This window comes from Coloeus monedula, assembly GCF_965178545.1.
Source record: "Coloeus monedula genome assembly, chromosome: Z".
Taxonomy (NCBI): domain Eukaryota; kingdom Metazoa; phylum Chordata; class Aves; order Passeriformes; family Corvidae; genus Coloeus; species Coloeus monedula.
The window spans coordinates 19,230,902-19,243,937 of record NC_138822.1 but is presented as its reverse complement, the minus strand read 5'-3'; the positions used below and the strand labels follow the sequence as shown (position 1 = coordinate 19,243,937).

At 36.7% G+C, this 13,036-nt stretch overlaps 1 protein-coding gene across 1 annotated transcript in view; it reads right to left on the bottom strand.

The window, feature by feature from the left end:
• Positions 1-200: 200 nt before the first annotated feature.
• The window catches only part of TMC1 (transmembrane channel like 1), a gene marked incomplete at both ends in the record, with an annotated part of 58,644 nt that continues 45,808 nt past the window's right edge, over positions 201-13,036 (bottom strand). Inside the window, 9 exons of the mRNA XM_082301152.1 lie at positions 201-469; positions 1,317-1,452; positions 1,548-1,626; positions 3,183-3,308; positions 5,837-6,076; positions 7,666-7,733; positions 10,617-10,745; positions 12,062-12,214; positions 12,431-12,610. Of these exons, the coding sequence (XP_082157278.1) occupies positions 201-469; positions 1,317-1,452; positions 1,548-1,626; positions 3,183-3,308; positions 5,837-6,076; positions 7,666-7,733; positions 10,617-10,745; positions 12,062-12,214; positions 12,431-12,610 (1,380 nt within the window). The remainder of the gene's footprint in view (positions 470-1,316; positions 1,453-1,547; positions 1,627-3,182; positions 3,309-5,836; positions 6,077-7,665; positions 7,734-10,616; positions 10,746-12,061; positions 12,215-12,430; positions 12,611-13,036) is intronic.

The window sequence follows — 13,036 nt, the reverse complement described above, 5'->3', positions numbered from 1 at the left end:
CAAACACAAGAAGACATATGCCATGTTTTCTTTTGAAGCTCCCATGCTGCAAAAAACTGAAGTAAATGGGTTACTTCTATGCACATGAAGATTTACAACAAACATGGTGAGGTTCTGCTCTTACAGGAGTGTGTTTGGGTTTAGGGCCACTCTTCCATCCTTCAGTGTCCTTCATCATATTACACTGTTCTTGAGGCTCCTTATCTGTACAGGGGAGGACCCCTGGGAATTCCTGGCTGCATCCCTGGGAGACATGGATTTCCAGGTGGATAGCCTGGCACTCCGGGCCTCCTGGGCCCTGGTGGCCTTGTCACAGCTATGGATGGTGGAGGAAGGTTTCCTCCTCGGCCCTGTGGAGGGTAGTGGCCATTCAGGGCAGGGCCAGGATGCTGGAGTATCTGAGAGGAGCTGACTTCTTGTGGCTGGGCTGTCTTCTTTGATTCATTGCCATCCTGTCCTTTCTTGCTGTCTGAAATGTGTTTGGAGGACAGAATTAACAAATGAGCATGCAGATCAGAAGTTCCCTGACAGTGAAATCCAGCAGCTGCTTGACCACCCTAGAGTGCAGTACAAAGTCTGGGCCTCCCCTGCCAACGCCTGGGGTTATGCACCTTCATGACCTTTGTGTTGTGTTTTCCATCCAGTTCTGTCCCATGCGGGCAGGTGGGGACTTTCTCAAGATGCAGTTAGATATCATCTATCCGTGGTGATGAAGGCAGTAATTACATATGGCTCTTGCAAAGACAGTCATCTCTAACTTGGGTTTCCCTCTTAGGCTCGAGGCAGTTTAGTGGCTATAGGGCATACATGCATGATGAGGGAAAGGAAACAGCCAGCAAAATCCCTCAGGTCAGACTGACAACCACCTGCCCCAGCCAGGCTTTCAGATAAGGATTGCTTACTGTGTTCTCAGTACATCTTCTCCAGGCGAACCTGACAGAGGTGAAAAATGCTCTTTTGCATAGCTCTGGGTCAACAAAATATAACAGAAGGGTAGGAGATTTAAGCTTTGACTGGTTTGTGATAGATGAAATGGATCACTGAAACTTAAACCAGGCTTTTTTTCAGCAGGACTGAGACCTTCAGTTCATTATAGTTCAGCTTTTTGCTTTGGTGCCTCTGGGTATGGAATAATGCTGCAAAATTTCTTAAGCCAAAGAAAGAAATGTGAACTGGAGATTAGGTTAATACTTGTGATTCAGTATTTTGAAGATGTTTCAGGAGATTATAGAAGAGGAAGCAGCCAAGTCACTGAGGCAGACTAGGATCACACATACATGAATTCCTCATCCTGAGACATTCAGACCAGATCTTACCTTTGTTTGGAGTGGGTTCATCTTGCTTGTCTCCTTTAGGCTTTGCCTGTGGTGGTTCTGTCTCAAATGGATTTTCCTCTTGTTCATTTGATTTTTGTGCCTTTTGTTTATTTCTTCTTTTATTTTCTTCTGCTTGCTAATGATAGGGAGAGAGAAGGGATCTTTCAGTGACCTGAACAGCTTCTCTAATATTTTGTAAAATGAAAAAAATCAATAAGTCTCTATTCTTACACTTTGTAACTTCTTTTTAAGTTCCAAGTTAGCTTCCTTGTAGGATTTGGATGTCGCGTTGAGATAATAAAGACTCAGGCTAAATGTATAGAATAATAGTTTCTTGTTAGACAGTGATTTAAATATAAAGACTCAGAACATTCCTATAGCAACCATTATAGTTGTGATAGTATAAGCTCTGTATCTTTTTCTCTTTTATTATGTTTAATCAGTACTAGTATTTTGACAATGAACAATGTGCTTCCTTACATTATGAAGAAGGCACTGTTATTTCAGGGGGGGGAAAACAAAAGAATTTATTCTATCTACTAATATTCTACCCTCAATTTTACAGTATTTAAGAAAGATGTTTCATTAAGTAGTGCTTAACTGTGAAGTGACTTCTATAGAACAACTTATAAAAGTTAAATAAGTTGCATGACACACCTTAAAAATGCATAAATCATATTTATGAAAGTTTCTGAACAAATATAGTAAGCAATCTGAAATACTGCCAAGAAAACAACCAAAATAATATTCCTTTTTTTTTAATTATTACCTCCCTCTTCTACTAAGCAAAAATGTAAGAACATTTTCATCTTTTAGTGTATGGAATTACTATTGCGATAACTCTATGAAATTAGTAGTCCTCAACATCCTGATTTAGTAAGAAAAAATCTGCTATGAAGTCTTTAAGCGACATAAGGAGTAAATAATTAATCAGCATATGCTGTTTCCTCTGCTTTGCCTGATTTTGCCTTGTATTTTCCCTCTTTCTTTTTTTCTTCTCCCTTTTTTTTAGTGTCCTTACCCTTTATAGTTAAGGGTTAAAATAGAACATGATGTTAAGTGAACCTTGGCAAAATTTCATCTCAGTATTTCACATTGCTTATATAAAATCCTTTTGTAATTTCTATTGTGTTCTGCAATCTTCTCTACATTTACTTGCAGTTCTTCAACACAATGTTAAATCCCAGCTCATCTCTGTATAGAATTAACTTGTAGTTCAGCATTATACTAAATAACCCAATATAATAACCCAACCCAGCAGGTTAAAATGCCCTGATAAAACAGGACTCTATAAAATCTCTAAGAGCAAATATTCTGGGGTCATTTTTCTTTACCAGGTACTGACTCACAAAAATCTCTACTAGCCTTATTTCACAAAGTCTCCAAAACCCTGTGCCATACTCCTGTCCAAATAATATAGAGTACAGTTTTTATGTGTAAGGGCACTGAATATCAGATTTCCTGAAAATTACTGAGGATAACTCTGCTCCATGATGTTCGTGTTTCCACTGAACTTGGTAATGATTTATGGTGTGCTGTTCTGAATAGTGGACAAGGTGATCAAAGTTACAGCACTGCAGATTCCCTATGGGCCTTCTGCATTTTAGTAGTTTTGTGACAGGAACAACATTTTTTAAAAGAATAACTAAACCACAAAGAAAGCCATTGAACAAAAAAGAGATATCAACCTTTCTGCAAATGCACATTAAGTATGCTCAAAAGAAAAGACTCATGAATTCTTCAAGACACTCATCACTGGACAATGAGCACTGCATTTATTAGATATTCAGGCAGTGATGGCTGAGAGTGAAAGAAACTTAGCTGACCTTAGATAAAGCAAGAATTGAGTTAATATTCTATACGTACACCATAAGCAATATAAAAGGTAGGATAAGTCCAGGGTTAGAGGCATAACCAAATACCTTCCCAAACCAGGAAGGGAAGTCGTGCTCCAGAGTTTCTGATATGACTTCATACATTCTAGTCTTCCCACTATTAAACAGAAAAGTTGACAATATATCACATACTAATATTGTAGCAACTACAAATATGTAAGTTAATCTTATCACATCAAACCTGGAAAAAGGATAATAAATGTTACATTAACATTATTTAAAACTTTACACTCTGAAGGGAATATTGTCTAAAGTAGTATTTATGTATTCTAGGGGGGAAAATAGACACCAAAATTCTTATTGTATGCTAATAGATTTTGCCAGGTTACCACCCAAATTATTCTTCAGTGGATCAGTGTATGAGTTGCAAACTCCATCCCAACCAATGAGTAAAGTACTATTTGTGGTCTATGAATACATGGGGGAAAAAATAAAATCCTGGGGTTTATGGTTGACAAGCAAAAAGTGGTCTGTTTGCAATTGTTTTTTGTTCAGCCCAATTCTCGTCTCTCTTTTACTACACAAGTCAGTGGCTGTGTTTCAGGATATTTTTCTTATTGTTGCAGAAATCTAGTTACCTTCATACGTAATTGTTCCAGCTCATTAGAAAATGTTTTCTTCCTAGACTGTTTTCCTTCAGAAGTGTATAAATAGTTGTTCCAAAAGTCACTTTCTGTTTATTTTGCCTTTTGCTGTGCCTCAGGGCACAAAAGTTTGACATTTTTAACCTGGACAAGACTGGCAAAATTGGTCTCTGTATATTAATTCTAATTAGTAGTTTTACTTAGTTGTAGGAATTGTCACCAAATTGCCACCTGATTGTCTGGTCACTGCAGTTTCCTGCCACGGTTTTCAGAGACAAATTTTCTGGCAAATGGGTCTTTATCTTAACTCATTCTCAGTGTTTACACCCTTTCAAGTAATAAACATATTTCAGATAGAATTCTTCAGACCTTTTCTTTCTCTCTACTTGCCCTACCCACTCACAGTAGATGAGGAACTCCATTCTCTTCTCTCCTCATGCTCTCCAGCACACACAAAGCTCTCTCTACTGCAATATTGCTAATTCTATCCTGTCTTCCCTACACCTGGCAGGTCTCTGTTGAGTTTCATATGTTGATTTAATGAATGGATTAAATTTAACAAAAAAAAAAAAAAAAGCAAACAAAAACCCGGAACTAAACCCCAAAATATTCACAAATTTCAAAAAGGATGGGACACTGAGTTACCAACAGGAAAATATTTTGGTTTTTAAATGTAGAGGCATGCTCTACCAGTATTTATTCACTGGATGTTCAACTATAGCATTACCTATACTGGGGCTGAATGAGCCCTCATCAGTTTCAAGTGCTCCCCATTAAGAGTTACATTGAAGGTTTCACTTTTTTGATGAAGAACAACATACCTCTGCACTTCACAGAGAAAAAGTGGCAAGCATTGTCTTTCTCATTTTGAGGAGTAGTCTCACCATTTAGTTTATACCCAATTCAGTAACTGCTGCTACTGAGATGTGACCCCAAATATCTCCCTCAATATTTTTTTGCTAGGATTCAAATTAAAAAAAAAAAAAAAAATTGTACCTCTTGTTTTGTTATAAATTCTTCTCTAAATTCAAGCAAGTTTCTTTCTCATCAGAATTTTTGTCATGTCACCTCCCTTTTAGGTACCTGAGACTATTGTGATAACAATCTCTGTCATTTTGCCTTTGGCCAAATTTAATGTTGTGAGACTGCTGCTCCTATGCAAAGTGCACTGGGGATCATACAAATCTCATTTTACTCACAACAGTAATGTATTATTTCAACCTTGCATTGCAACCAGAATGTCTCTTTTACTATTCTCCTACTCTTGCTTCGTTAATATTTTCTTCAAAGAAAAGCCTCAAAGGCTAAAGACTTTTAAAATTTTTAATTTCTTGTCTTGTCTGTTGTCATGTGATACAACTTGTTGTATTTGTATCTCATGTTGCCTGGCAGGTAAAGATGATGAAAATTATCCTAGACTTTTCAGGTACTGTGCACAGAAGGAGAAAGTGTGGTAAAGTCTAAACTAGCTTGAATGCAAAGCGTGTGTTTGCAGGGCAGGCCTAAGTGTTTAGACGGGACCAATGACTATGGAGGCCTTGAAGACTTCAGAAACAAATTCAGTTTCACAGAGGTAGCACAGACACATGAAATTCTGTGAGTTGAAGGGTCCCAGCATTCAAAGACTGAACCACAGTACATTTAGCACACCCTCACACATTCTGATCTGCCCTTCCTACAGGTCGTACAGACGTTTCCTGAAAGTCCTCTCTTTCAAACACAACAGCTCACTGCTCTACTCCTTAAGAATAATTTTTCTTCAGTGCAGCAGTAAGGATAACCTTTTTATAGTAAAATTGAAAAAAAGAAAAGATTTTCTGTTCTACACCCCAGATAAAACTTTCTAAAGAGTTAGTCAGTTTTTCAGGATTCCAGCTTCAGTAATTATCCACAATGAGAAATACGCCACGATTAAAGACTCCGCATATCAGGTGCTAACGCTTATTATAGAGGCACTTTTTCATTCCTGCATTATTCACTGAGATGTGCTGAAGCAGTTCTTTACAACAACTGCAAAAGATGGAGATAAAATGCAAAGAACCTGAAAGGACCACAGTCAAAAGATGGAGGGATGGAGACAATGGTGTACACAGCGGGCAGTGTGGAGAGGAAAAGGATGAAAAGCAGCATGGCCATGTAGAAGTTATTGGATCTGGAAGCCTTGAAGACCCGTTCTTGGGGGACATTGCAGCACATCACTGCCCAGCACTGCAGGTACATCGATGTGTGGAGGCGGAACACGTTGATTGCTGGGAGACATGGAGCATAAAAAGATCCCATCCTAGAAGAGAAGCAAATAAAAAAAAAAAACCACTTTGTTATTTATGGTTAACTTTTGTTATATTGTTAACTACTTTGGACTTCTGTCTTCCTAGGTATGCCACCCATTCCCTCTGTCAATGTGCTTTGCAACCATGCACACAGTGCCCTAAGAAATTCATACATCCAACTTTATGGGGTATTTTAACTGGTCTTTTATCTTTGCTCTATTTTAAGAAAAGCTGAAGGTGTATGAAGAGAATTATCTCTATGAACTTTTTGTTTCCAATTCGCCTTTCTCTGCAACTTAAGTCAAGACTTCATGAAATGCTATTCACTCATAATTTGTCCAAGTAGCATCTTTCTTGTGTTGTATAAGAAAGAACAGCCTTAAAACTAGGTATTAACAACTCCTACAGCTAAGTATAAACAAAATAATTTCATTCGTAATTTATTATTTTTATTAATATACTAGCACCTTTTTATGAAGGATATTTTTGCTTAATAGACATTTATCTTCTCTTGCCAAGGACATTTAGTGCTTCATGCCAACAACCTGCTTCTTGATTCTGTTGAACAGGTTTTTTTCCTCATTATATATGGTTGCATGGTTATGACACTGAAATAGTTGGCACATTTTTTTAATCACACCTTGTTTCTTGTGTCACGCTGACTGAAGAGCAGCTAAATTCATTTTCCTGGCCAAATGATACAAAATATAAGAGATTGGGAATCTGCTTCTTCCTTAATCCTTGCCCATGTGATCAGGTGATAAGGTGATCAAGCTAAGCTGCTTTGTCCCTGAGTGCCTCAGACATTCTATTTAAAACCAGGAAATATATTTACATTAGGGTTGGAAAGACCTTCTGAGTATAGAAAAATGACAGGCTTTATTATATTATTATATCTCCTTCCTCTTTTCATATGCCTTAAATGAAAAGATAAAGGGCTTTACAGAAGTGAGGGCTTTCACCACACGAAAAGCCTGATCACCAAAGTCATAATAAATGTAAAAATTAGGCCTTAGCAAGAACTGAGAAGTCAACAGTGCTTGCAGAGAACAGTTTCTGAGGAAGACTGAGCATCTTGCACAAGGACTCTACATGATGGTGTTCTTTACCAGTCATGTAAAGTCCAAAAATAGAATTAAAACCTAGATTTTTTTCTCCTCTACATCTAAGGACTAATGCTGCAGGAGTAGCATTGTTTACACATCCATGTGACTGGACAGATAAGTGTAAATACATTCACTTTAAGGCCTTTTGCACAGGACATGGGAAAAGAGTGGTAAGGTATGTTGAAAGGCTAAATTTCAAAGTAAAACACGACAGCAAGCAGTCAGTCAACAAAAGCATGAGATTAATCCTTGCAGCTTTTTACTGGTTGATCTTACCAACTCAGTGCAAAAGCCTGATGTATGTTGTCCAATAATCTTAGCCCAGAAATAGTTTTGAAGTGTTCCCACTGGTTGCAGTTTACCAGTTTGGTACATGTTGCATTAACATCCATAAAATTAAGGAAATGGGACACAATCAGGATTTCAGAAAAATCCTTCACAGACACAGATAACTGATGCCATCCTGCAGATACAACACGCTTTGCCACACCTACCAGATCATGCCTTGGTTAAAGATCAGTCCCAGCACATTTCCACTTATATCAAACTCAGAATATGATGGCTGAAAAACATGAGAGAGATTTAGGTTTGCACAAAGGACCTTAAGATGAGTTACAGTAGATTAAAATTCTCATTTCCAACAGCAGCAGCACAATGGCAGCATGTTACAAGGCCTCTTGTTGCATCTTATCAGTGAATAATGAAACAAATAATAAAATTCAAGGCCACAGGATAGGCCTTTAATATAGTTTGCAGTATTTTATTGAAAATCTTTCTGACATTTGTTCAGAGACAGGTGCTAATGGAGAACTAAAAATCATGCTGGGTACTGGGTAAATATTTAAAGCAACAATTCAGAAAATTTCTGTTGGAATGGATACTGGTTGTCAAAATAATGTGTCCTCCAGTATAGCATCAGCAGTGAAATTTAATGTGAGGAATGTGATTTACTTGATTTAATATCTGATTGAACTCTAGCACTGTTTTTCATTTTCTTTCTGTATTTCAGCTGTTGAACTTTTGAAGTATTCCTTTTAACCTTGATAGAAGTTGCCAATCATTTTCTTTGTTTAATATGAATATCTTATTTCTAATTTGAGTGTTTAATTCTAATTTTTCCTTTAAGATTCAGAACTTTAGGGACTCCATGGCATCTCATTATCACTTTGTCTGCTGAAGAAAGCCCTGTGTCATACATTTTTATTTCCAGTGTAGATGCATAATTACCACAAAAATTGTTTAGTCTTTTATTTCTGAACTATTAATTTGACCCTTCATTCTGGTTTTTCAAATCTTTAATCACTTACCCAGCTCTTCTTTTACCTTAATTATTGATTTCTAATTTAAGAACATTTCCGGTTGAAAACATCGAATACACTGAATTTAAGCAACAATTGAAAGGCAACACATATTAATTTTTGTTCACATCCACCAGATCAAAACTTTCTGGTAAGTAATTGTGGTTGTAGACTTTTTTCTTACACCTAAATATGTGTTTCAAACATACTATTTATACATGTACATATATTATTTATACATGTATACACCATAGCATGATTCACCATACTGATGGACAAAAAGACCATGAATAATGGACCTCTTCCAGGTAATTATTATATCCATAACTGATAGAGGGTGTAAGGGGCATGAGATGCAAAAATAACAATTCTCTTATGGCTGAAACAAGACAAAGTCATTCTACTGAAATCTTCAATTGAAGTCACAATTTTGACTTGCACTGTGCTGCGCTGTTGAAATATTTGAAGTTCCTGCGCTGCATAGTTTTGTGCATGCACACACACACACACACACACGCATATATATATGTTTACAGTGAACTGATGTACTTATGTCATATATATTTATGAATCTGCTTCCATAACGGGAAAAAATAAATAGATTACTAGTATTAAACTTGAAAAGCAGTTGACTAAGAAGATCTGTATAAGATAGAATATCGAAAGCAACATGGAGAGATTAATAAGATCATATGGAATCAAATAATGTATGACTGCTTTTTGTAACATAGGTGCTAGCATTAACAGATATAATAATTTTAAATCCAATCTTTAAACAAAGAAAAGGAAGGTTTTCCCACACGATGTGCAAGTTAATTTCTGGAATTCTTCACCAAAGGACATTTTGATGGTCAAAAATATTTTTCTTGTAGAAAAAGGCTGAAAATTAATGGATATATATCCATGGCCACAGCTACAGCTACTTCCTAAGGAAGATTTTAAGATTAGATGTTTCCAGAAACTCAGGGATTTCCAGTTTCAACTTCTACTTCCAGCTGTTTTTTCAAGCAGATTACTGGACCTGAGGACCATAATGGGCCAGACCATTACAAACATTCCTATATACAGCCAAATAAAAATGTCTATTATAGAACGGTTTCAGGACCCCCTACAAGCAGATGTGTTGTTGGCAATATTTCTGCTCATGCAATATTCAAACTCTATTTGGTTTTGATATTGCAGCATTTATTACCGGTTTGACCACAACCTGCTCAGCTGGTAGTCTTTGTCTCCATCCCTACACTAGTCCTGTTTGAGGCAGAAGGTAAAACCTTGAAATAATGCTGACATTTCATAGGAGTCAGCAAGTAACCATGAGATTGTTGTACCAGAAACCTGAGGTTTTTAATAGAAAACACCAAACCTTTCTCTTCCTCTGGAAAACTGGGATTTCTCAAGATGCAGTTTTTAGCAATGCAAGGAAATTTTACTTGTACAAAGACAAAATTTTGAGGAAAGAAGGACAAAATAACAGCTACAATGATTACTTATGCAGAGGTACCCTTGATAGTCTTAAATTACTTAGCTCTTTTCTGTACTTCTCAGTAAGCGCAAGAGAGGCTTCAGGAGCTTCATAAGCTTTGGCAATACCATGATTATTACTTAAAAGATGAAAAACAGCATCAGACCTTACAGAATAATAGGTGGCAAATTTAACCTGGTTCAGGTCAGTGTGAGACCAAAAGTCTCAACTTCCAAGTGAACAGTTCTATGCCTGCTTATGTTATGGGCCTTACTAACTTTACATCAGCTAAACTAGTTCTAATGAAACATACATATATATAAATACTTCTAGAAGAGGATCTTTCCTATTTTTCTCAGCAAGAACTGTGTGCTAGAAGGCCCTATCCAATCAATGAGATTGTATTCTGTGGAATGTTCAAATTGTAAGGGTGTGAAAATTGTGTATCCAGTGTTCTCACAAAATCAAATAAATTAAAGAAGTCCTAGAGTTACCAAAGTCTAAAGAAGAAGACAAATATTAAGGCACAAACAAATTCTGAGAAAAGCTAACACAATGTAGTGCAGGAATTTTGAAGATGGTGTATCTAACCAAAAGTTAGCCCTGTAGTTTTGAAAGGAAAATGAAATTTGTTACTTAATTGTGAAGTGATGGATAGCAAAGACATTTAAAATCAGATACTTACAAATCCATACTCCAAGTCCCAGCACCAGCAGTAATTGAAAAACCTGACAAAGACGGCTCTCAAAAAATCACCAATTAAAATTGTGATGTATGTTGTCATCATGTCAGAGACTGTCAGGCGCACAAATTCCTGTTAGAGCAATATTCTCCTTTAAGAACATATTTAAGCAATTAATAGTTACAAAAATAATTAAATACTGTACTAGTTCAGTAATTGTGCTTATTCTGCTTCAACATGGATAAAACTCTTATTCTCTCTACATTCACTGATTATGTAATGTGCCAGAACTACTGCCCCTCATTTTCTAGAGGTATCCTTTGCTCTGATTTGTGCTCATATTATCAGATGAGACTTCCAGGGTATGATTAAACTGGGAAAGGCTTCTAGTCAAGATCACTGCTATAACAGAAATCTGAGCTGATACCTTAAACTGCTTTTGATTCCTCTGACTTTGAGAACATTATTTTAAGAAACCCAAAGCAAATGGCTTCTTTCTCAAGGAGTTCCAATGTCCAGTGGATACAGAGAGAAAGGAAGAAAATCTTAATTCAAATCCTCATGCCCCAACTTTTATTTTAGGCTTTTTATATTTCACTAAAACCTGCTGTAACAGGCCTTACCCGGATAGCCCAGAAAGATATTACTGTCCCTGATCAGTAATGATCAGTAATTAAGGGTAAAATTATTTCTGTTATGAGCTCTTGGTGTTCTTAGCTTTTTATTCAGCATCAGTAAAAAGAAGAGAGGGGATGATGTTGCCAGTATGGTCCCTGCTCATGATTTGTTCATTCAGGAGGGCAGATTGTCAGAGTGACAGAGGAACAGCAAAAGTGATTCAATATTGAAGTTGTTGTCATGGCCAAGTCAACAATAATGAAGTAGGATAAAATAGAGGGAAAGGGTATGTTAGAAAATTGTTTGGAAACCACGGTTTATACTAATGGCTCAATAAGAATAAATGTTCAACTGAATCAAATAAAATATTTGAGCAGATTTGCCACTAAACTTATATTGTTCTTTCGCATTATTTTGCTTGGCTAAAGACAGAGATGTCTTTTCAAAAGCATACTGCTGTAAGAGCTGTCCTGCACATATATCCCTGTTGCGCTACTCCTTTTTTTTCAGAATTATTAGACAAGTTTTGCAAGGCAAAGGTAGCATCAGGAAGGGGAATATATAAGAGGATAGTGAAAAGGAGGGGGAAAACAGAAATGCTTTAAATTCTGTCAACAAACAGAAAAAAGAATTTCCTGTTAGACAGGAAACAAAGAAAATAAAATAATTTTTAAAAAAATTTTTAGTTCAAGAGAAACTCCCACACCTGCTTCTCACATTTTCTCATCTAAATGACACTTGTTAGCCAAAATAAAGAGGATTTAGATATCATGTCCTGCAAGAGATTGTATGACCTATTTTCAAATATGAGCTCCGAGCAGCTACATTACCTGTCCCACCATTGTTTCCCAACATGGCCCTCTGGGGACATCAGCAGGGTCCACCTGTATTGGAGGAGCAGTTGAATTCTCTGGAATAGTGCCATTGTACAGACTGGCTTCCCATATTGTCATGTTATATTTGACTATCTTTTCTTCTTCCAACTAAGAAATAAATCAGGGAAAAATAAAACAACATGAGCTTGTTACCAGCCCTCAAGCTTTTCTATTCCAAAATTCCCATTGCTAGCTTAGGCATGGATGTAATTTACTGTACAGAAAGAAAATAATGTCTTTCACTGATGTGTCTGTGCCTGTCTGGAGGTCCTCAATGTTGCCCAGCTGCATTTCAAACATAGTGAAGGAATGTAAATATCTTGCCTTGAGGTTGATCTCATCCATTAGGGCGATAATGAAAGTGTAGAGATTGCCAAGAAAAAGGGCAAAGATTCTTCCCAGCTGCCATCTCAGAGCTATTCGAGGGTGGTAATTTTCCAGAGAACTGATTACATCAAATAAAGTTGGACAGAACATTCCCAAAAGTGACATAACTGTGTTCACCTGAGGAGATGGGGAAAAACTGTTTACAGTGAAATGTGAGACATAAATTCTTCTATTATTATTGATTTGGGTGAAAAATATATTTCCATTACTACTTTTTATTTGCTTTTTTATTTAATAGAAACCAAAATCCTCTCTGAGTATCACAAGTTGATGAAATCTGCACACAGTCCCAGTCTGCCTATTTCCACTAATTTCCTCCTCTGCACGACTCACTAGACAATTGTATCTGAACTGTGTTCTGACAGAACTAGGTACTGCTGATATGGAGAGGGAGATAAAAAACTTACAACATTCTCAGAGGGAAGGAGAGTCAGAGAGAAAAAGGTCTTCTCTGAAAAGTCATCATCAGCACTTTATTGTGCTGTGAGCTTCAGGAATAAATGACAAAAAATATATTTATCCTGGATTTCTCCATTGCATAAC